This window comes from Lissotriton vulgaris, unplaced genomic scaffold (genome assembly GCF_964263255.1).
Source record: "Lissotriton vulgaris unplaced genomic scaffold, aLisVul1.2 SCAFFOLD_7278, whole genome shotgun sequence".
Lineage (NCBI taxonomy): Eukaryota > Metazoa > Chordata > Amphibia > Caudata > Salamandridae > Lissotriton > Lissotriton vulgaris.
Window position 1 is genome coordinate 33,354 of NW_028244702.1, and position 20,992 is coordinate 54,345.

The window sequence follows — 20,992 nt, forward strand, 5'->3', positions numbered from 1 at the left end:
AATAAATTTGTGCAATAGTTTGTCTGTTTGAAACTTGGGGCCAGATGTATCTAGATACCGTTTTGCGATTCCTAAATAGCGATTTTTTGCGAATCGCTATTTAGAATTCGCAAAACGGTACGTATGTACAAAATCGCTATTTTTTAGCGATTCATTATTATTCTTTATTTGCGAATTCGCAATTTGCAAATTCGCAAATAAAGAATAATTTCCAATGCATTCCTATGGGCCAGGAGGCCCATAGGAATGATAGTGCAATAATTCTCAAATTGCGAATTCGCAATTTGCTAATCGCAATTTGAGAATTATTTCAAGGGTGCAGGGGTGTCTCAAAGACACCCTGCTGCACCCCTGAAATCTACATGTGTGTGGATGTGGCACACATACATGCCCTATGGGCATGTATGTGTGTCACATGCCACCCTCACAAATGCCAAATAGGGCATTTCTAAGAGAAATCGCAAATTACCACCAACTACAAGTTGGTGGTAAATTGCGATTTCTTAACACAATTTCGCAATTCAAAAATGTATCATACATATCATTTAAGGAATCGTAAAATTTGCAATTCCTTAAATGCCATGGCAAAATAAGGAATCGCAAATTATTGCGATTCCTTAAATTGCGATTTTTTGATACATAGCAAAAAATGCAAAAAGGCTGTTTGCGAGTCGCAAAGGCCGAAATTCTGCAAATTTCGGCCTTTGCGAGTCGCAAAAGCCTTGATACATCTGGCCCTTGGCGTTTTATTTCATCATGTTTTCATCACATGGATGTAAAGTTCATAACTTTTCATTTTAATTCATGAGAAAAAAATGTTATCATTTCCAATGCATTTCGGCATATGAACTGCCTTCTTCCAGGGGATATCTCTATAAACAAAACAGAATAATGCAACATTCAATGTAAATCCTACATGCTATATATACACGGTTAATCGTAAGGCCCAGAGCTCTGTACCGAGGTGAATGTATGACATTGTTCTACATTATGTCCATCAATTGTTCTTTTTGCATCTGACCACCCGTGGTGTGCTGAACCAATTTCACTCTGGTGAGAATTGTCACACGGGTCTACTTGAGACGGTTCATAATGATAATCACCACCTGACTCTTGATACTAACACTAGAGAGCTCGAACCCAGAAGGATGGAAACACCTGTGAGAGGAGGACTAGGGCACAAGGCACAGTAGCTCAGTAAAATAATTGTAGCTATAACCTGTTCTGTGAAGCATTAAGTTTTACATTTGTATAGAGTTATTTTTCATAAGCAAAGGAAATCTATGAGTTACATGATCAGTTACTGCTTTGAAGGCCAATAGATGACTTTCGAGTTTACATACCCTCACACTACCTCACTGATAAGCCTTTAACTGCTTGCCATTGCTACAACTGAGAGTGAAGTGTTAAAGAGATTGTACATAGCCTAGTTTGCACAGCCAAAGGTTCACTGTAGCCTTTTACATCTGAGGTAAATGACCACAGGCCTCAGGCCCAGTAGCCCCTGCTTGCCCAGTGGCCACCCAAACAGGGTCTAACACAAGACACACTAAAAAGATGAAAGCAAGAACTCAGTCAATCTGAAGAACTTCTATTTATTGTCAACCAATGTAGTTTTATTGGTAAAGATGGTTTGGAAAAAAACTTTATTAATCATTGCAAAAAATAAACATTGACAAAGTTTCCGGAAAAATATTTTTTTCAATACATTTTCTAATTTGCCATGATGAATACAGGAATGGGAAGAAATGTGCTATTATCAAGGCACAGAGACCTGCCCTGTGGCTATGAGTTGATTTCACAGAAGTCCAATGCCCTTGCATTTCGTATGCTGCCATGAGACTCTCACCTTCCGCGACAACAGCATGATCAATCCTTTGTATCCATAACTACTTTGTCATATGTATACATTATACCGCTCATTTCAATATGATCATTAGGCTTGTCCAAACCCTGGAGAATTCAGTATCCCAAAGTCCATGTTTTTTTTAAATTCTTCATACGAAATTAAAAGGGGGAGGCGCAACACATTTCCACAGGTGTTTGCCTCTGGAAACATAGACATTTCGACTTGGCCATCGCATGCATGCAGAAAGTCTATTGATGGCTGAGGATTAAAGCCAAGTGGTGGAACTGTGTTAGCGCCAGTCACAAAACACAGAATGTCCTTTAATTTGGCTTCACATGCAAGCTCTAAAAGAAAAAAGAAATATTTGTCAAACTAATAAAATTGTGATTACTGCAACGATTGTGATTTTTTTATTTCATCTGCTAAATGAATACTTCAGTAATGGTTGATATGTGAATAATAAAACCCCTGCTGATTTGCTGTGCTTCATTTCACAAAAAACTCCTCAAATCAAGATTATCTGTTGTTAACACTGATATCTGGTGTGAGAGTATGTTACCATTTCCACAATCCTGCTCGCCTTACTCTCCCTTTATTAGAAGTCTTCCGATTGTTCAACATGGAGTAAGCATAGGTATTCCATGCAGCTAGACCTGCATCTGACACTCTCTCTGAGTCTTCACACACACAAACCACTGTTTAGACAAACAACTGCGACAAGCCAAAAAACTTCTCTTAAGGGCTGGAGGTAACTGTAATCTCCCCTGTGAAAAGGCTTTACTCTGTCAGAGACCCACACAGCAGACCCAACCATGCTCTATATTGATTTTTATTACTTTTTCTTGATGCAGTACATGTAGCTTCATTCTAATGGGGTAGCTAACATTTTACTGCCAGGACACTACAATGAAGTTTGAACAACATTAATAATAGACATATCGTGCAAAATGAAGATTGAAATAAAGCAGGCATAGACTTTACAATTTTGGATGCATTATCCTTTTGTTCTTATTATAGATTTTACTCGGTACAAATAAAACGGGTTGGTCTGTTCCTCCTTAACTCTCTTTCTCTACAGTATCTCTCTGTAGTCTTCGACACCATGTTTCCCATTATAGGCTGGTTTAAATTATAGTTTCAACTGATGTGTCTCATCAATAGTTGAACTGTAACATAATGAAAAAATTTAACTTGCCTTCACAATCTTGGAGGTAATCTCTCCAGTAACCAATGATGTGCTCTTCTTGTAACCGGTGGTTACTGCCAGATGAACTGAATTGAATGTTAAACATTCCATTTATGATATCAGTGGTGATTTTGTGTTCCACCCAAATGAATGCCTCTTCAAAAAGCTGTTTATGAATTTCCATGGCCTGAAGTACTCCCAGAGTTTTTAACCCCTCCTTTAATCTGCAATAAAGAATAATCATAAATAGACAAACTATTGGTCAAATTATAATGTAAAAGTTATTATAAAATTAAGGTATGTCTATGAAACATCTAAAAATCCTTCAGTGCCCTATGTTCGAGCGTCAGTCTAAATAGAAATATTTGAAGTTAGCGGTTGGAGAGCACTGACAAAGGCAAATTCTCTTTCTCCTGTGGTCTTGTGAGGATTTCCTAGCAGCAAGGTAGCACATGACCTGCAGCTTTTCTTTAAAAGAAAGTAACCAAATCCAGCATGCACATTAGTAAAGAACAAACTGCTGATTTTGAGATCTTTTTGGCAGCCAATTTTTGACTTCAAACTGTGGAGCCTTTGGAGTGTGTGAATAGGACCTTAGAAACTTTGCTTGTACTTTGAGCAAGGCCTGGCCAACCCTGCATAATACAATGTTATTTTATGCATTAGATGAAAAGACCACCTGGTTTACAGTCATAAAATGTTGAAACATCTTATATTGATTCAGTATTTTTTAAGTGACGCCTACAATACACTGCTATAAAATATCAAATTTGTATGGCATCACAAACCCATTTTAGGAATTTTTACAGAATATTTTAATCCCTGGCCTTCGTTCTGCTGAGAAGTGATAGTTAGTCACCCTGTCTACTGCTGGAAGGGGGGATAAGTAGAAAATACCTCAGCTGCAGGCTGCCTGTGTCTGACCCTGTTAAGATGGCGCCCTGTGGCTGAGTAATGTAGAGGGCTCTCTGAGGCAGTCTTCACGGGAGAGCCTGTTGATCATTAAAAGCGCTTGGTGGATTGAGGGGACTGATATTTAGCATGGCTGGGATCAGCAGTGACCCGAATTGGCTGAGCAAAGATATTGTGATGAGGCAAGACAGCATGGCGCAGTGATTGCTCTGAATTAAATCTACAAATTTGTGCCTGCCTGATGCTCCACTGTAAAGAGAACATACTCATTTAAATGAGGATATCAGCTTCTGGTGCTGGAGCAAGGGTTTCCCCGTAAACACAAGTGCAGACTGGGGTACGTTTTGTACACTGAACTCCCTGAGATTGTCTGACTGACAGGGGATAGCTAATCAGTTCAGAGTTAACACAGCGGTATTCGAATATAGAACCTCTTTCCACCTAATAGAGAAATTAAGGAGCTTAAAATGCACAAGGCCCCTGGGGCCAACTGCATTACAAGTGATTTCTTCAAGACACACCCACCAGTGTTGGTACCAGACTTCACAACCTTATTTAATAGTATCCCGCAAAATAGCAAACTTTCAATAACAATGAATGAAGCCCTAGTTACAGTAACACCTAAACCAAAGAAATTTCACCAGCTCTGCTTCCTTAGACCGACACTCTTGTTAAATCTTGATGTTAAATTTTGCTCTGGAATTCCTGCAGTAAAGCTGAATAGCTCTGTTTCACAGCACAGTCAGGATTTGTCTAATTAAGACAGACGTATGATAACAGCTGGTGGAAAAGGTCAACATAAATAAGATCCTGGTCATATAGTGGCCTTGGACACGAGAAAGCTTTCGACTGGGTGGACTAGGTCTTCCGCATTAGGACTATAGAGAGGTTTGGTCCCAGATTTATAGCATTGGTTTGGCTGAATTGCAATAATCCTATGTCCCAAATCATAGCGAATTGCAGAAGAAAGAGAGGGTAACAGTGGGTCGAGACAAGGAAGGGCTACCCACTCCCACTGCTTCTTTACGCTATAAGCTTAGAACCCTGTGAAGCACAATATGGCCGACAAGGAGGTCGGAAGCATAACCTTTGGGCAGGAGATTCATAAAGCATTCTTGTCCGCTGATGATGTCCTCTAATCATTTACTGATCCCTCAAGATTTTTCCCTTGAATTCAACACCTTCTTACTCGCTTTGAGGGAGTATAAGGCTTCATTGTAAACATAGCAAAGTCAAGAATTTTCAGGCTTACACTATCTTGGGGCAAGGTTGAGGAACTAGCACTAAACACCCAGTACCAATGGAGAAATAAGGCAGGCACATACCTGGGTGTTATATTAACTCCTAAGATTGAGGACCTTTACAAAGCTAACTTTCCACCACTTCTTCAGGTTATATGAGAGGACTGTCGGAGGTGGTCCTCTCTGTACCTATCTTCATTGTGGAGGCTCAATTCAATTAAGATAAACTTAGTTCCTCTAGTTCTCTATCTTTTCCAGGCACCTGCTATAATGGTCTACAGGAAACTGTTTGCATCCCTTAATCATTCGAACAGTTGTTTTATTGGGCTGGCAGAAAGGGCTACACTCTGATAAACAGGCATAAATATACATGACTACCGAACCATGTGGGCAACTTGCCCTACCAGGACTTGCCCTTATACCACAGGGTAGCCCAAATGAGGGCGATAGTAAAGTGGTTGCTCTGAAAAACACAGATGCAGAGAAGCATTGGCCACATATGAAAATGCTGGTGATAGGATGCTACATTTGGGACCTGTTCTGGAATTCAACATCTGATCAACCCTTGAATGCATACTTAAGCACCCTCAAAAAGGCAACGTTCATAGTCTAGACATGGTTATTAAGAAATCTGCATTGACAACATTCCCCTCTAGACCCACGCCATTGATTTGAATACATCATTTAAACCTTCAATAGATCCAGGTCCCTTTATTAACCTGTAGGAGGGAGGGGCTGCCATTCTATCTGTTAGGTTTCAGGGGAAAGAGATACTTTTACTGTTGGAGCCTGCAATAGAAAATTATTGTAAATGTACAAGATACACTCAATGATCTAATTGGTCTCTCCAAACCTGAACAAATAAGCAGCTTCCAGAGATTTAAAGATCTCCTTTCAGTTGAGAAGTTTGTGCAGGAGGGCCTAGGGTTAGGATCACCTTTCTAAATATTATACTACTCACCTCGGTCCGAACTCTTAGTTTGCCTCTGCAAGAATTTTAAGATAACATTGAAGGCCTTAGTTAGATAGTACTGCCCCGGTCTACGCAATGGCGCAATTCCCAAACAGTCTTGCACACGCTAGCAGGAAGGGAAGCTCATTATCAGGTGATATTTGATTGAGATCTATATCCTACTCAGTTTGAAACATAGGGCAACACTCTTTGTTGGCAGTTTGTGGATTATTATGAGGCTTTAAACACATATGGTGGTAAAGTCCTCAGATTCCCCTCTTTCTAGAAATCATTACAGAATTTAAAGTGATACTTGGATATACCAGGTTAAGCTTTGTAACTATGCTGTAACTTGTTAAAATATGAAACAATTGCTGATAAATTGAATATGTGTAATTGTTTGGGGTCAGATAAAACAACACTGGCGGCGGATCTGAATGAAGTCGACCCTCCACCAGTCTTAATGTGATATCTCAGACTATTCGGACAACTGTTAGACTGTTCAATGCCCTGGTGGATACATTTAGAAACGTTGAGGAAATGTGTGGCCTGCTGATCAAGTTTTTATTCACGGGCTGCCGTTACTTTTCTATCCCATACACATGCAAGCCCTGAATCTGTTCCATTTTTAGAACTCCATTTGGGCTGCCAAGACTTGAATATGAGAAGTCCAATACCTCTGATGCTCTGCTTTGTATGCTGATGCCCATTGTGACTGTGAAAAGAAAATAGTTGTTGGATAATATTTATTGCAATTTATATTTGGGGAAGTTGGAGAGGTGGGAAGGCCTTTCTTTTTTTATGTCTTCCTGTTTGTTTTCTTTGTTTTGATTTGTGCTGCGTGGGCTGAACCTATGGGATTGTTGGGATTCCTGTAATTTTTGTTAGCCTTCTATTTATGCCCTCTGGAGGAAGGACTGCACAAGTTGTATTGTAAAATGCCAATAAAAAACTGAAACAAAGTAAATGTAAAATATATTTGAAACCCATGATGTGCTTGATTTCACAATCTGTCTTTGGGACATTTCTGAGAGTGTGAATATGTATGATGCCATTAGGATGGACAGTGATTTATAGTAATGACTTTTTTCTAAATGGACATGCATGTATTGCAAAGTCAAAAGGATATTGATTTATAGTGCATATGTATATAAATATCACTGTACCTAACCAGTGAAGGAACAGTCCTCCCCACAATGTACCAATTGATGATATCTTCCAATAGTTCTTTTTTGTCATTCAGAGATTTAAATGGACGGAAGCAACCTGCCACACTTAGAATTGTGCTGTGTTTTTGAATCAATCCTTGAAGAGTTTCAAGAGACGAAGCATCCTCAATCTATGGAAAAATTAAGATTGTGATATTTTTATTAAATAGTAACAACAAATATTTTCACTGTAACAAAAAAAAACAATAACTAAACCTTAATGATGCAGAATAATTTGTCTTGGCCATCTGCTAAATAAACATATTTGTTCAGTAAGTTTACAAAAGTTTAACAGTCAATGGACTAAAACAGCATCAACTGCTACTGTAGTTAATGCTACTGTAGTTTTACACTAGCTACACTCTCTCGCTGAATGGAACAACAAATGGGAAAGAGCGCAAGAGAATTATACAAAGATGACTAGCACAATGGCCTAATGTACCTGATTGTGTTTGGCAGTAGGTTTTCTTTTAGTTTAATTGCAAAATTCCACACTAAGTGTATTAATCCAGAATACAGATATATAGGTCCTCTCCTATATCTCATTCTTTGCAGAAACATGGTCAGGAAGGCCTCTTCTATTATGTTATTAGTCATTGTTGAAAACTGTAGCAATTCCAAGGAAGTCTCATGGGGCAACTGCAAGTGGTAGATGGTATGACTCTAGTTATGTGCCTGAAACTTTGTCTTCTTGTAATGTGAAGACTCTAACATATCAAGAACATATCACATACTTTTGATTTGGTGGTATCACCAAGAAATATAGATCAACATCGGGTTAACAGTAGGACATTCTTGATTGATCACTGATGCAAGAATGTGGATTTGTGTATGGCAGTTGAGAGAGTAGCAAATACGTAGAGGTTGCCCTGGAAACTTTAAAACAGTGTGGAGGACGGAGAATAGACATTCAGGATTGACCCCATTCCATATCAAATAGATGAGTGTATTTCTTTTCATATTCGTTTCTAGTACGTATGGCAATTATACATAAATCTAAGGTGCATGAATAACTATTACCACAAAATTAAAAGCAAATGATTTGCATGTTTTTGACTAATAGACCTTCTACTATGTGAAAACAAAATAATAAAAATTGATAAACATTCATCAGCACAAATGTTTACTATCTATTGCTTACCTCTTGCAACATGTCTCGTGTATCCGGATCTACCACATCTACCAAACTGCAATTCACATTTTTTGCATCAGAAACTAAACATTGATACAAAACAGGCGACACAAAATTTGGAGCAGGCCCCCCGTGAACTAGGGAAACGGCCAGGGCTTGCCCAGCCAGGTAATAGTCATCATTTCGCATACCTTAAACAAGAAAAAATAAATTAAATGTATTGCGTTCTGCTTATCTATAAAACATTTATTATATATCTCTGAAACTAAATTTATTGCATAAAATCTAGAAAACATATTATCCAAGAATACACAGCCTGATTCACGAAGGTACTTACGTGCAGTAAGTCAAGCATGCAGAGTTTCGGCATTTGTGGCGGAGCCTTTTCACACAAGGGTGTTTAATCACTGTACTTGGGACATAGTCTCCGTACTCGGTACAGAATCTCCACACTGCAGTTCAAGACTCCACACTCTTAACAGTAACTTCATAAATCAGGACCCCAAATATATTTTTGATAGAACAAGAGTTTTAGACGGATGGCCTGATTACACGTTTACCTGTTACTTTAGGCACCAGATAAATAATTTTACCATAGGGTGCATTAAATATTGGTAGTGATACATAACACGTATTGCTAGTTTGTGAAGAATAGCATGAAGATCTTGGTGTTTAAAACACCAAAATCTGCATGATATAGTAGATACCCTGTGTTTCTCTCCCATTATCTTTCGACAGGTTTTGCATGCTAAAATGTAACGACAGTTGAGTTTTTATTTTATATCCAGTAATGATCAAATGCAAGATCCTGAAGAAAGACCGCTCCACCCGCCCCACTCGCCAGCATCCACAAAAGCTCCCTCTGCATGACAACCACTGACTCGGACGATGCCTCGCCCACATGGAACACATTCTCTTCCAGACCAACCCCAAAACGAACCTCAGCGGAACCGTCGCCTACAGACTGCCTGGCCCCATGTTACATTTACCGATGTCATTGCTAACCCCATCACATCCCACGCACTCGCCTCCACAGACTACATACTACTTGGAGAACTAAACTTCCACCTGAATAACCACCACAACCCCAACACCACCACCCTCCTAGAGAACCTCAGCAACATAGGACTGAAACAACTTATCTCTGCCCCCACTCACACAGCAGGACACACACTTGACCCTGTCTTCGCAGAAGGAAATAGCATCTTCCACTGTCACATCATGGAACTGCTCTGGGCTGATCACCATTGCATCCAATTCTCCTTTAGAAAACGTACCACACACAAGCACACGCGTCGCCTCCCATGCACAATCTGGAACAAAATCTCAGAAGAACACATCACCTCCGCCTTCACCTGCACTCCATCCCTAACTACGAACAGATGCCTACACTGTGGCAAGCAACCTCCACCAATGGATCGCCAACTGAACAAACACACTCGCTCCCCTCCAGAAGACTACAAGACGACACAACAAGAAAGCAAACTGGTTCACCACAGCACTCCAAGAATCCAAGCATGCCTGCTGTCGACTGGAAAAAACATGGAGAAACAGCAAAACTCCGGAAACATGCATCCCCTACAAAACAGTCACCATGGCATACCACCAACTCATCAAATCCACAAAGAAGAATTTCCTCAAAGACAGAATACTCTCCAACACCCACAACTCCAAGGACCTCTTCTCCATCATACAGGAATTTGCCAAACCCAACAGCGAAACAACAGATGCCTCTCACTCCCAAGACCTCTGCAACAGACTCAGCTCCTTCTTTCACCTCAAGATCAAGACGCTCTATTACAACTTGGACGACCAAGACCTCTGCACGACCTCAACCCCAACCCCCAGCGATGTCACCCAACAGACCCCTGCCCGCCACACATCTTACACATGGCTGCCACAGCCCTCGCATCCGAGCTACGTTGAACCATCAACTGCTCCATTGTGACCATCACATTCCCTGACAACTGGAAGCGCACCTAAGTCAACCCCCTCCAAATTTAATCCTCGCAGACCCGGCGGACCGTAAGAACTTCAGGCCCATCTTGCTGCTTCCTTTCACAGCCAAGGTCATCGGAAAGGCCATCAGCACCCAGCTAACAAACTTAATTGTAACCAACAACATCCTAGATATCTCCCATTCCGGATTCCGCAGCAACCACAGCACCCAGACCACCCTCCTTGCCGCCACAGATGACATCTGCACACTCCTTCACCAAGGCCAAACGGAAGCCCATATCCACCTGGACCTATCAGCGGCCTTCGACTCTGTCTCCCACTGCACACTAACCACCAGACTCTACAACACCAGCATCCAAGGAAAAGCCTTAGACTGGATCCGCTCATTCCTCATGGACAGAACACAGAAAATAAGACTTCTTTCTTTCCTTTCACAACCGACAGAGACCAGATGCGGAGTACCCCAAGGATCCGGCCTCAGCCACACCATCTTCAAAGTCTACATGGCGCCCCTCACAGGCATCATCAGAAACCATGGGTTCAACATCGTCCCTCTACGCATTCGACACCCAACCCCTCCTCTCCCTCACTAAGGAACCCGACATCACCAGGCACAACTTCCAATAAGGGTTGAAAGCTGGCAAAGTTAAATTCCTTGGAGGATGATTGTTGGGGACATGTGTTAATAACCCAGATTAAATGTCTCCACCTCGTGCTTATATATGTAGTACAAGATTAAAAGGTACAAGTCATTCCTGCCCAAAGATATTCACAACATGGTGTTTAACCAGGAATAGAATACTATATACCATTTTTGGACCTTCCAGATGTTTCTTTCTTTTAGCTTCAACATATTCCGAACTTTACCATAAATAAGGTGCTGTATCCAAAAAGTTCTGCTTTCGCAAACCTCCTAGAAGATGTCTTGATGGGCTCCAGTGGAGGAAAGAGTCTATCCTGAGAACTTGTTTTTTAAAAAGATCTGCATCTACAATGGACTGGAATTTCTATGCACAACAAAACTCCTACCTTTATGACCCGACCAGTTTCTCAAGTCCCATGTATCAAACTAATTCACGCAGTGGGTTATTGCCTTTGATATACGGGCCTATGTTTCCAAATATGCAGGATGCATCTGTACAGTTTGGGTGATTAATTCATACACACTGCTGCACCAGAGCATCAACTAAGATGACCTAATGCAGAATCTCTAAAGTTAGCCATTGTTTGAAGTACTTGTCACAGGAATTTTCTCTAAATTGATAACAGTAACTACTGCAGGAAAACCTTAGCCCCTCATTTAATGCAAAGCAAACATAAAATATATAATTGAGTACATGCTAGCAAGGTTGTTTTTCAAGCTGCAAGGGATATATTAAGTGGGTGGAATTGAAATCAGTCTGCTCTTGCTGCATAAATGAATAGTATAGTTCAGAATTCCCTTCACTATTCCACTTTTAGTTAAAATTCTTTGAGAATGCCTGATCAGTGGTATCAAACAAACTTTGAAGACGTCAGTAAGTAATATAATATAAACATTATTTACACTTTAAATAATTAATCTTTCCCTCTAGAATTTGAGCAGTTTAGAAAGGTTGGAATGTAATAAATGTAAGGTACCTTGGGCATCACAACTGAGTGTCTTCCTGTTTTCGGGTCCCTCAAAGAGTTTGCTATGTTGTAAATGATGCATTAACAATCGCAAAAATTCCCGTGTTGGGCCGCCAAAATCCACAGCTCCTTCAGAGTTACCAGAGGAATCAGTAAACATGACAGATATACGGTTGGTTGCTTTATAGGTTTTGCGAAGGAACGCACGACGTGCTCCATCCCAAATGTTTCGCCGATTTATGTTGAACTTGCATGTCTTTTCAGAGTCAATTTGTAAAGCAAGGTTTGATAGTAGATCCTTCAACGTTATATCATCGCTCTCACTGAAATACAGGAAATAAAGCTAAGCTATCAAATGTATTAGTTAAAAATTAAACGTATAAATCAGAATTAAAACTTATAAAATTACCTTTCGTGCGCCTCATTTTGTTCAGAAATATTGATATTTGAGGTATCAAACTCTTCATCATCAGGAATCTGCGCATTATCAACCAACAGTTCAGTGTAACATCTAAAACAGTAAGAATATTGTCAACTATTATTATGTTAAAACAAACAATCAAAGTATCATCCTATGCCTTCCTGTTACAAGTCACCTTTATACATGACTTATAGGGCAACATGTATAAAAGTTAGAAATAGCCATTTGCCAATTGCGATTCACTGTGAATCAGAATTTTGAAATCGCTATTCCTAATGTATTGACGTCTTTTGAGTTTAATTACTGATTTGTAGTGGGTTCAGGTAGGTCACAATTTGCAATCCATTAGGTATCGTAGCCATCACAGGGATGGTGGCCTGTTGGGGTCAGCAGACAACCATGTCTGTGATTGCATTTAAATAAAGAAACTATTGTTTTTTTCTAAATGCAGCCCATTTTCCTTAAAAGAAACCATGATGAGTTTAAAAAAGAAATAAATGAAACTTGGAAGTTTCAGTTTTTAAGAGCAGGCCAGTGGCCCCTTGAATATTTTTCAACCATTCTCAGAGGTGAAGTGGTCTCTTGGAGACCTCTTCACATTTGTGAATGGGTTACCAATTGGTTGTAAATTGATAATGTTTTTGCCACCGTATTTCAGTCGCAAAACATTTGTACATACCTTTCCAATTTTGTGTTAGGAAGGGATGCCCTCCTCATGCCCCTTTCTAATACAGAATCACAGAACCCAAATTGAGATTCCATAAAAGTGTTTTTGCTGATGCAAATGGCCTGATGCTGTGAATAGGGACATTTGCGACTACATGTACATGTTCCTAGGTTTGGATTACTAACGTTTTACCAAATTAAGCAACAATCATCACTAGAGAACTCATCTAATTTGTGCACACAAGCTATGATCATGTAACCAAACTGAGTATTTTTAATGATTAATTATGCTTAATTGTGTAAGCCAATTACTTTAGACTTGTAGAAATCGCCATTCTTGTTTTTGCCCTCCACATTTATTTAGCATAGTAGTGCAGATTACATTTGCACCAGCAATGCATTTTAATAGACAGAAGATGGGTTAGTGGTAGCATATAGTTAAGATCCATACAATATGTAAAACAAGAACAAAACTAGCTCCATGCCACACACCAAGGGTGTTATAGTTCGGAAGTACATACCTGTGGTACTCCATATTGACTACTAGGCCCCTAGACATTTAGTTTTACATCTTTTAAATTAAGAATGTTGTCATTCTGTCTGCATGCTAAGATGCCATGGCCAACATCTTACATTATGCCATACAACTACTGCGTGGGATTGTACATTTTACATTGTTGTATTCCTGCATCATTTAAGTGACTGCTGACATACCATTACCTGCCTTGATATACTATTTTCTCTTTAAAAAGTATTTGACCACTTCAGATGCATTGTACATTAACTGCATGATCCAATAGCCTTACATCACAGAAAAGAGCTGGGAAAAAAATCCTTCATGGTCCTGCATTACTGGGCTGCTCATGACAAAACTTGCAAGACAATAGCTTTTTTTATGAAAGCCAAATACTTTCAAAATGATACAACAATATTGAAAAAACAAGCAAATCTCAATTGAGTATCTGGGTTGAGAAAAGCAGTACCGATAATGGTCATCAAATCCTTCGCTAATGAGAGTGGGAGAGGGCGTTATCTGCAATGTATGTTCTTCCGAAGTGTTAGCAGGAATTGGATTTGCTGTAATGTTGCAGACTTTCAATGGATCTGAACTACTCAGGTATTCTGTTTCAGCAGAATTATTGCTGAAAGTTTCTTCACTTTCCAGCCACATCACCATGTCCGTTTTTTCATCTATGCCTTTATCCTACAAAAAACATCAATGGCACATGACATGAATCTTGATGAAGATATACAAGAAATGTTAGTAATCAAACAATTTACAAATAGCCAGTGTGGAGTAGCCAGGCATGAACTACTCCTTCAGGACCGCATCTGACAAGCATTTCCACTGTTCACTGGCAGCTGACCATAGACAAATCCTACTCCTATAAGGCGGATTTAAACTGTCTACCAGATCATCCATAGCACAACTCTATGTTTACCAAATGTTAATTCCGACATTACATATGTAATAGAACTCTCAGCTCAAGGCACTTACCATTTACTGACCATCTTGTACTTACTGGAGACTTGAAAAAATGAGACCACTTCTTTTCTTCACACATAATATATGAAACATAGTCAAATGTAATTGAGGAAGGCCATAATAACCAGACTATTCTGAAACAGATCCCATCCTTTCATTTAAAGTAAAGCCAGCACACCTGCATTCCAAGTAGAATCTGACCCACTTACAAGACATTAGGTATGAACACAGGCAAATGTATTTGTCACTATTCTTTTCTAACCTCCCTGTAAGAGTAACTTCAGAATCAGCACAAGATGGTAAGAATACTTCTCCGCTCATCACACACTATTGCATAGCTCTTGCCGTACAGGCTACCAACCTAACCCTTTTGTAGATTTCTGTATTTCACTAAATAACCATACTTGTGTCGATGCGCATTTGTATTTCATTCAACCCTAACTCCATGTCTTTGGTCAAATTCCTCTCTGCATCTTATACACACACAGAAATTAACTCAATCACACACTCTGTATAAGCAATCAATTGTTCACATTTGTTGGCAGTCTCTCCATATAGAGTAAGAGAGAACCGCATAGGATGATGATACATAGCTATATTAATATAGTTAAATATTGGAATGTGCTGTTTAATGCCCAAATTAAAACAAAGTGGATGATATTGAATTATGTTTTAAAGTAATGTTGGATACTCCGATCTAAATAAGTAATGCCCTCCTTTTTATTTTCTGTAAAAAAATAGTACAGTATTTTACTTCCTGCTTTAGATCGATATTGCTACGCTATAAAAATATTTTTCTATCCAACTGCACTAGCAAGAACATGCAATATAAAAACGTTATGGGAATATGGAAATGCATGCATATTTATTAATAGATATGTTTCCTATACCTTTCAAAAGAAACCACAGAGCATACTTTATGCAAGTAGTACTTACAGGCCCCTGGGAATCAGGAAGTTGAAGAATTTGCCTTGATGGTTGTAAATAGACTGATTTCTGTTTGAAGAGTTTTGAGATTATAAGACCTGACAGACTCTGTTTGTCCATTAGCAATGGCTGCACTAATTTGTTATGGCATGGCATCAGAAATTTTATGCTATAAAAACAAAAAGTGGAGTGTTAGTTTAACTAAACATGAACTTTAAAATTATACATTTAAACATATCTCAAAATATCAGAAATGCTAAATCTGTATCACTCAGAATATCATCCATGAACGGAGAAGTAAACCTGTTTGACAACAAGCTGACCAATTTTTAGCAATGCTGACAATCTGTTATACCTGTCAGTCTTTGAGTGGTCTTCGTTCCGGCATAATTTTTGCTTCTTTACATCCACTTTTTAATGATTGTGTTGGACTTTGGACTCTGATCACTGCTGACCAGTGCTAAAGTGTGCCTGTGCTTCTGCCATAAACCTGTTTTATCCACAATTGGTATATTTAATTTACTTGTAGGTTCATTGTAAAATGGTATTCTATATACCCAGGGCCTGTAAATGTAATGCTACTAGTGGGCCTATAGCACTGATTGTGCAACCCACTCAAGTAGCCTATCAGACCTGTCTTAGGCCTGCCACTGCAGGGCTTGTGTGTGCAGTTTACTGCCACTCCAACTTGGCATTTAAAATCCAAGCTTTAAATATCCCTTTTATTACAAATATGTCACCCCTAAGATAGTCCATAGGTAGCTCATAGACCTGTAACAATACTGTCAGAAGGATTGCCGTGAGGCTTCAAGGACTGTCACTGTTCTGGACTGCTGATCTCGAAAACCTGTTTTTCTGCTGTGCTGTCCTTCTGCCTGCTGCTCACTGCCCCTGCTGAGTGACAGCTGGACTCTGCCTTGCGACCAAAGTGTTTTCCAAGGGCTTATTTGATTTCGTCCTGTTGCTTGCGACTCAGCGATATCAAAGTATATAAACTTGCTCCTGTGCCTGGTCCTTTGGAAGTGGACCCAGATACTTGCTCCAGAGAAATGAACCATCCTTAGCTTGTATGAAGCAGAACCCAATGCATCGTCCTTGTGACAGGAGTAGAATCGGCAGATCACATCAGAACCAATGCAACACCTGTGCAAACTGATGTTCGGAACATCACACTAAAAAAAAAAGCACCTCGTTTTCGGCACTTCGTCTTCGGAACCGACACATCGCCACCCATGGGGGGATCGACATGCTGCTCCCCTGCGCTCCGTATCTTGCTGTAGGATCAATGTACTATGTTTACTGGACCTGGATGGCTCTTGTCCCTGGTCTCCGATCTATCACGTCGGCCTGAGCTGTTGAATTTGCCCCAGTCCAGCGTGATCATATAACCCCAATTGTTGCATATTGCTTGTAAAGGCTAGTCCTCTTTTTATTCTTTATGAATTCAGAACTCCACTTCTAGTCTTTCAATTTATGTTGGTTTGTTCTAGATTAATTTATAATATTATTGCCTGTTTTTCGAAACCTAAGTGTGGTATTTTTGTGTTTTCATAGTGTCATTGTGTGTTGTGTAGCAGAAATACTGTACACATTGACTATTTTGATTCGACGGACTGTTCTGTGCCAACCTACCAGAGGTTGAGCATAGGTAATCTTTTAGTGTGTATCCGAGATACCCTTAATAGGATTGTGGTTCCTCTTTAGACATGGTGCATGCCTTTGCCAACCAGAAACCCAGGGTCTTATTTACAAGTCCCTTGTGGCACAACTGCGCTGCCGAAGCATCACGTTTGTGACCTTCCAGAGGCGCCATGTGCAGATCTAAATCTACGAGGCCATTAGAAGCCACTTTACATGGCTTTTCATGGCTTCGTACATATGGAGTAAAGCAAAGAAGTGCAAGTTGCTGCCTTGCCTTACTCTGTGTCAAGGAGACAGTCCATTCTCTAGAGAATGCGTAATGAGGAGAAATGTTTACATTTCTCATTTTTTCCACTTTGCATCTGTGCTGCATTCTGCAGCAAACATAGAACAAGGTAAATGCCTCTAATAATCGTTTTTTATCCAGGAAAGTGCCCCTTTCTGCACAAAAACAAATCACTCAAACAAAGCAGACACCCTTGCAACATGATGTGAGGGTGCCTGCGCTCATTTATGGCTGGATATTGTGTGCTGGCGTGGTCTGAAAGGACAGTAAATGTACTGCTTCTTGTATATACAGTGCATTTCCTGCCCTTTCAAATTGGTGTAGGGCGCTGCAGAAAGATGGCTTGCGGCACTGCCCAACAACAAATCTTTAAAAATAAGCCCCACAGTTTCCAACACCATCTATATGGTGGATGGGAGGTAGCGCTGTGGATAAGAATTGAACAGATGGAACTGCTTATCTTACAGCATTCTAATTGTCACTATATTGATTGTACAATGTGCTATGCTTTTCCTTCACGTCAGTTGTCCTGATTCCTCCGGATCTGAATGTAAGGAATATAAGCATCTATATGTTAGACCACTAGCACAATTATTGATTTATTTGTACTCCTCCTTTTAAGAATATCACTCCATGAACTAATCTTGTACGTGTAAAAAAAGGATTTGTATCAATTGACACCTGCAGTTTGTTTCCTTGCTCTGTCTATCTGACCATTGACACTCATTATTTCTTACATTTTTATGTATTCATAAGTTATTTTCCATACACATAACCAAAAATCTCTTAATACATTGAAAGTATATGGCTTTGATTTACAAAATAGATTACATGCAAGACTGTTACCTAATTAAGTGGAAATAGACAACAATTACATATACAACTTGCTGATATTTTTAAAATAGTAATGCATAAAAATATGCGAAATGAAAATTGACTTACTCAATATTGTCAATTTTGGGGCTAAAAGCCACATGGAGTTGGTCCTGCACCTCATGGTTAGTCCATAATTTGTTAAATTCAAATGTTGTGATGATATGTCCACTCTCATAAAGAAATTGCTTTGTTCCTTGCTTCACAGCAATCTCATCGTGAGGACCAGATAAAAGAATTACTTCCTTAGTGAATGTAGGAGGCCCACGAAAATGCCTGAAATGCAAAGTCATGTCCAGATGTCAATTATATATTTAGAAATTGAATATAATTCTACACTTTGTACTATGTCACAATTCAAAAATCAGTTGATGTGAAGTATCAAGAAAAAAACAACATTAGATCAGAAAAAAACAACATTTGATTGGCACAACGGTCCTGAAAGAGCAAAGCGTTCATAAAGCATAAAATAACAAGTTTAAGATCTTATTTTTAGAACTGTTACACCACCTCTAGCCCAATCAGGGTGCGTGTTTATTGAGTAAACCATTTTTAGCGAGTTCTTGGACTGTGCTCATCATTTCTTTCTTTCTCTATCTATCTATATATACATATATATATATAATCTTCTCATTGGCCCTTCTGGAACGGTGAGACCCATGGCAAGTGGCGTGCATGAACCATTGTGCTACATCCTGTGAGTGCGCTTTCCTGACTTTTGCATTATATATATATATATGTGTGTTGGTTCTTGTGCGACTGAGCTTCGCCTTGGGCAACTTGTGGAACCTAGTTTCCGTAGGAAAACCTTACTTTTCTTTACTAATAACTTTGACGCCGTTTGACAAATCTTCACAACATGTTTAAAACTAGTTGACCACTCACCTCAGCAGCTATTTGCAAAGTTTGAGAGAAATTTGTTTTGTGTGGGGCATGAAAAAGGGAGGGTCCCAAAACGTGTTTTCACATACAATTTCCCATAGTGATTTTGAACATGACTACAGCCTGAACTGCTGAACAGAATTACACCAAATTTGGCAGGAAGCTAGATCTTGGCCCAGAAAGATCTCTTTTTTTGTCATTTGGTGGAAATCTGTTCGGTAGTTTTTAAGTAAATCCTTATTGTTCTTTATTTTGTATATGTAGGGACATGGAGGTTCTGCGGATCCGACAGATCTAATGGTAAGATTTAATTGGCTGCCACTTCAACCAGGAAGTAGTGGCAGCCATTTTAGGACCCTGGATTATAACATGCGCCTTTGCAAAGGTCTGCTAATTACCCCACATATTACATCACTCATGACATCTTCTATTAAATCATTGATAATATCAGTGAAACATTTGCTGTAAAAGTATTGATGAAAGCTATAGTTTATTTAGGGCCTGAGTTATAGTAACTAGAGATAACGAACTATAAATGCTGAATATCTATGGTTTAGAGTGAGTAAAATTGTGAACTGAACTGTAACACCCCTGTGACCTTTCACTTTTTAGTGAATTTCTACTTTTCTTTTCTACTTCATAACTATAGCGTCCCTGTAACCTTTGGTTTTCTATGATATATATATATATATATATATACATATATATATCACAACACAGGAAGAGTTCTCGATGCTTCAAGTCCGTAAAACATCAGCTTAATTCAAATACACAGAGTCAGCATTTCCTTGGAAAGGATATCTCTTCCTGTGTTATGGTTTTAAAGGTCGGGAGACTCCTTGCCTGTTCATACGAGGCCACCCTGCAGGGACAGGGGCTCCTAGCAAAGTGGAATACTGTGCTTGTATTATATATATATATATATATATATATATATATATATATATATATATATATATATATATATATATATATATCCTTTTCCTTGGTTTTCAGCTACCGGGTCATGCAGCGGGTTGGGGATTCATTTCCCTGCGGCGGAACCAAGCCGCTCCATATGTCAATTCGAGATCCCTCGCACCGGAGAGATAAAAACGGGACGAACTCTCGTGTCTCTTACTTTTTACACGATCGTGAGCAAGGAATCTGGATATTTCGAAACTCGTTGATCATACTTTGCCTACTAGACGCATGCTGAAGGAATAAAAAGTAAGAGACACCAGAGCTTGTCCCGTTTTTATCTCTCCGGTGCGAGGGATTTTGAATTGACATATGTATATATATATATATACACACACACACATATATATATATATATATATATATATATATATATATATATATGTGTGTGTGTAAATATACATATATGTATGTATTAAAAAATATATGTATTGAAAAAAAAATTTGGAAACCACAAGTTCAAGTGTTTATTTCAAATAAAGCAAATAAAATAAAGCAAATAAAGCAAAAAAAATGCTGCACATTAACTATTGCATAGCACTCCATTGCATTTTTTGCAAATGTGCTCCTCTCCAGTAAGCTCTTTCGTTAAATCATAATTGACACAACAAGAAACACTACATTTGGCAAGTGAGACATTCTGGGTCTGAGGAAGGAGAGCATCCACCACCACAGTGGTTTGCAGGCCACACACCCAATGTAAAATGAAACTCATAGTGAAATTTATTACAACAAAATTATTTTGGAGACAATGAAATCAATGAAATAGTATATCATATGTAATCTAACCTCCGAGTATA

General features: G+C 39.1%; 1 protein-coding gene across 1 annotated transcript; it reads right to left on the reverse strand.

The window, feature by feature from the left end:
* Window positions 1–1,936: 1,936 nt before the first annotated feature.
* Window positions 1,937–18,532, reverse strand: LOC147667159 (G2/M phase-specific E3 ubiquitin-protein ligase-like). The gene is made up of 9 exons (XM_086948881.1): window positions 18,420–18,532; window positions 15,560–15,719; window positions 14,121–14,341; window positions 12,460–12,561; window positions 12,060–12,373; window positions 8,490–8,671; window positions 7,307–7,479; window positions 3,045–3,259; window positions 1,937–2,193 (listed from the first exon to the last, which is right to left on the reverse strand). The coding sequence occupies exons 2-9, from the start codon at window positions 15,704–15,706 to the stop codon at window positions 1,937–1,939; spliced, it is 1,611 nt and encodes a 536-aa protein (XP_086805007.1). The 5' UTR covers window positions 15,707–15,719; window positions 18,420–18,532.
* Window positions 18,533–20,992: the final 2,460 nt, after the last annotated feature.

Excerpts from the sequence above, each read along its gene's own strand:
- LOC147667159 (XM_086948881.1), bottom strand. The coding sequence starts at position 15,706 with ATGCCATGCCATAACAAATTAGTGCAGCCATTGCTAATGGACAAACAG. Across the intron at positions 12,562-14,120 it reads GGATTTGATGACCATTATCG|ATGTTACACTGAACTGTTGG; the intron begins GTACTGCTTTTC and ends TTACTGTTTTAG. Across the intron at positions 7,480-8,489 it reads CACGAGACATGTTGCAAGAG|ATTGAGGATGCTTCGTCTCT; the intron begins GTAAGCAATAGA and ends ATTTTTCCATAG.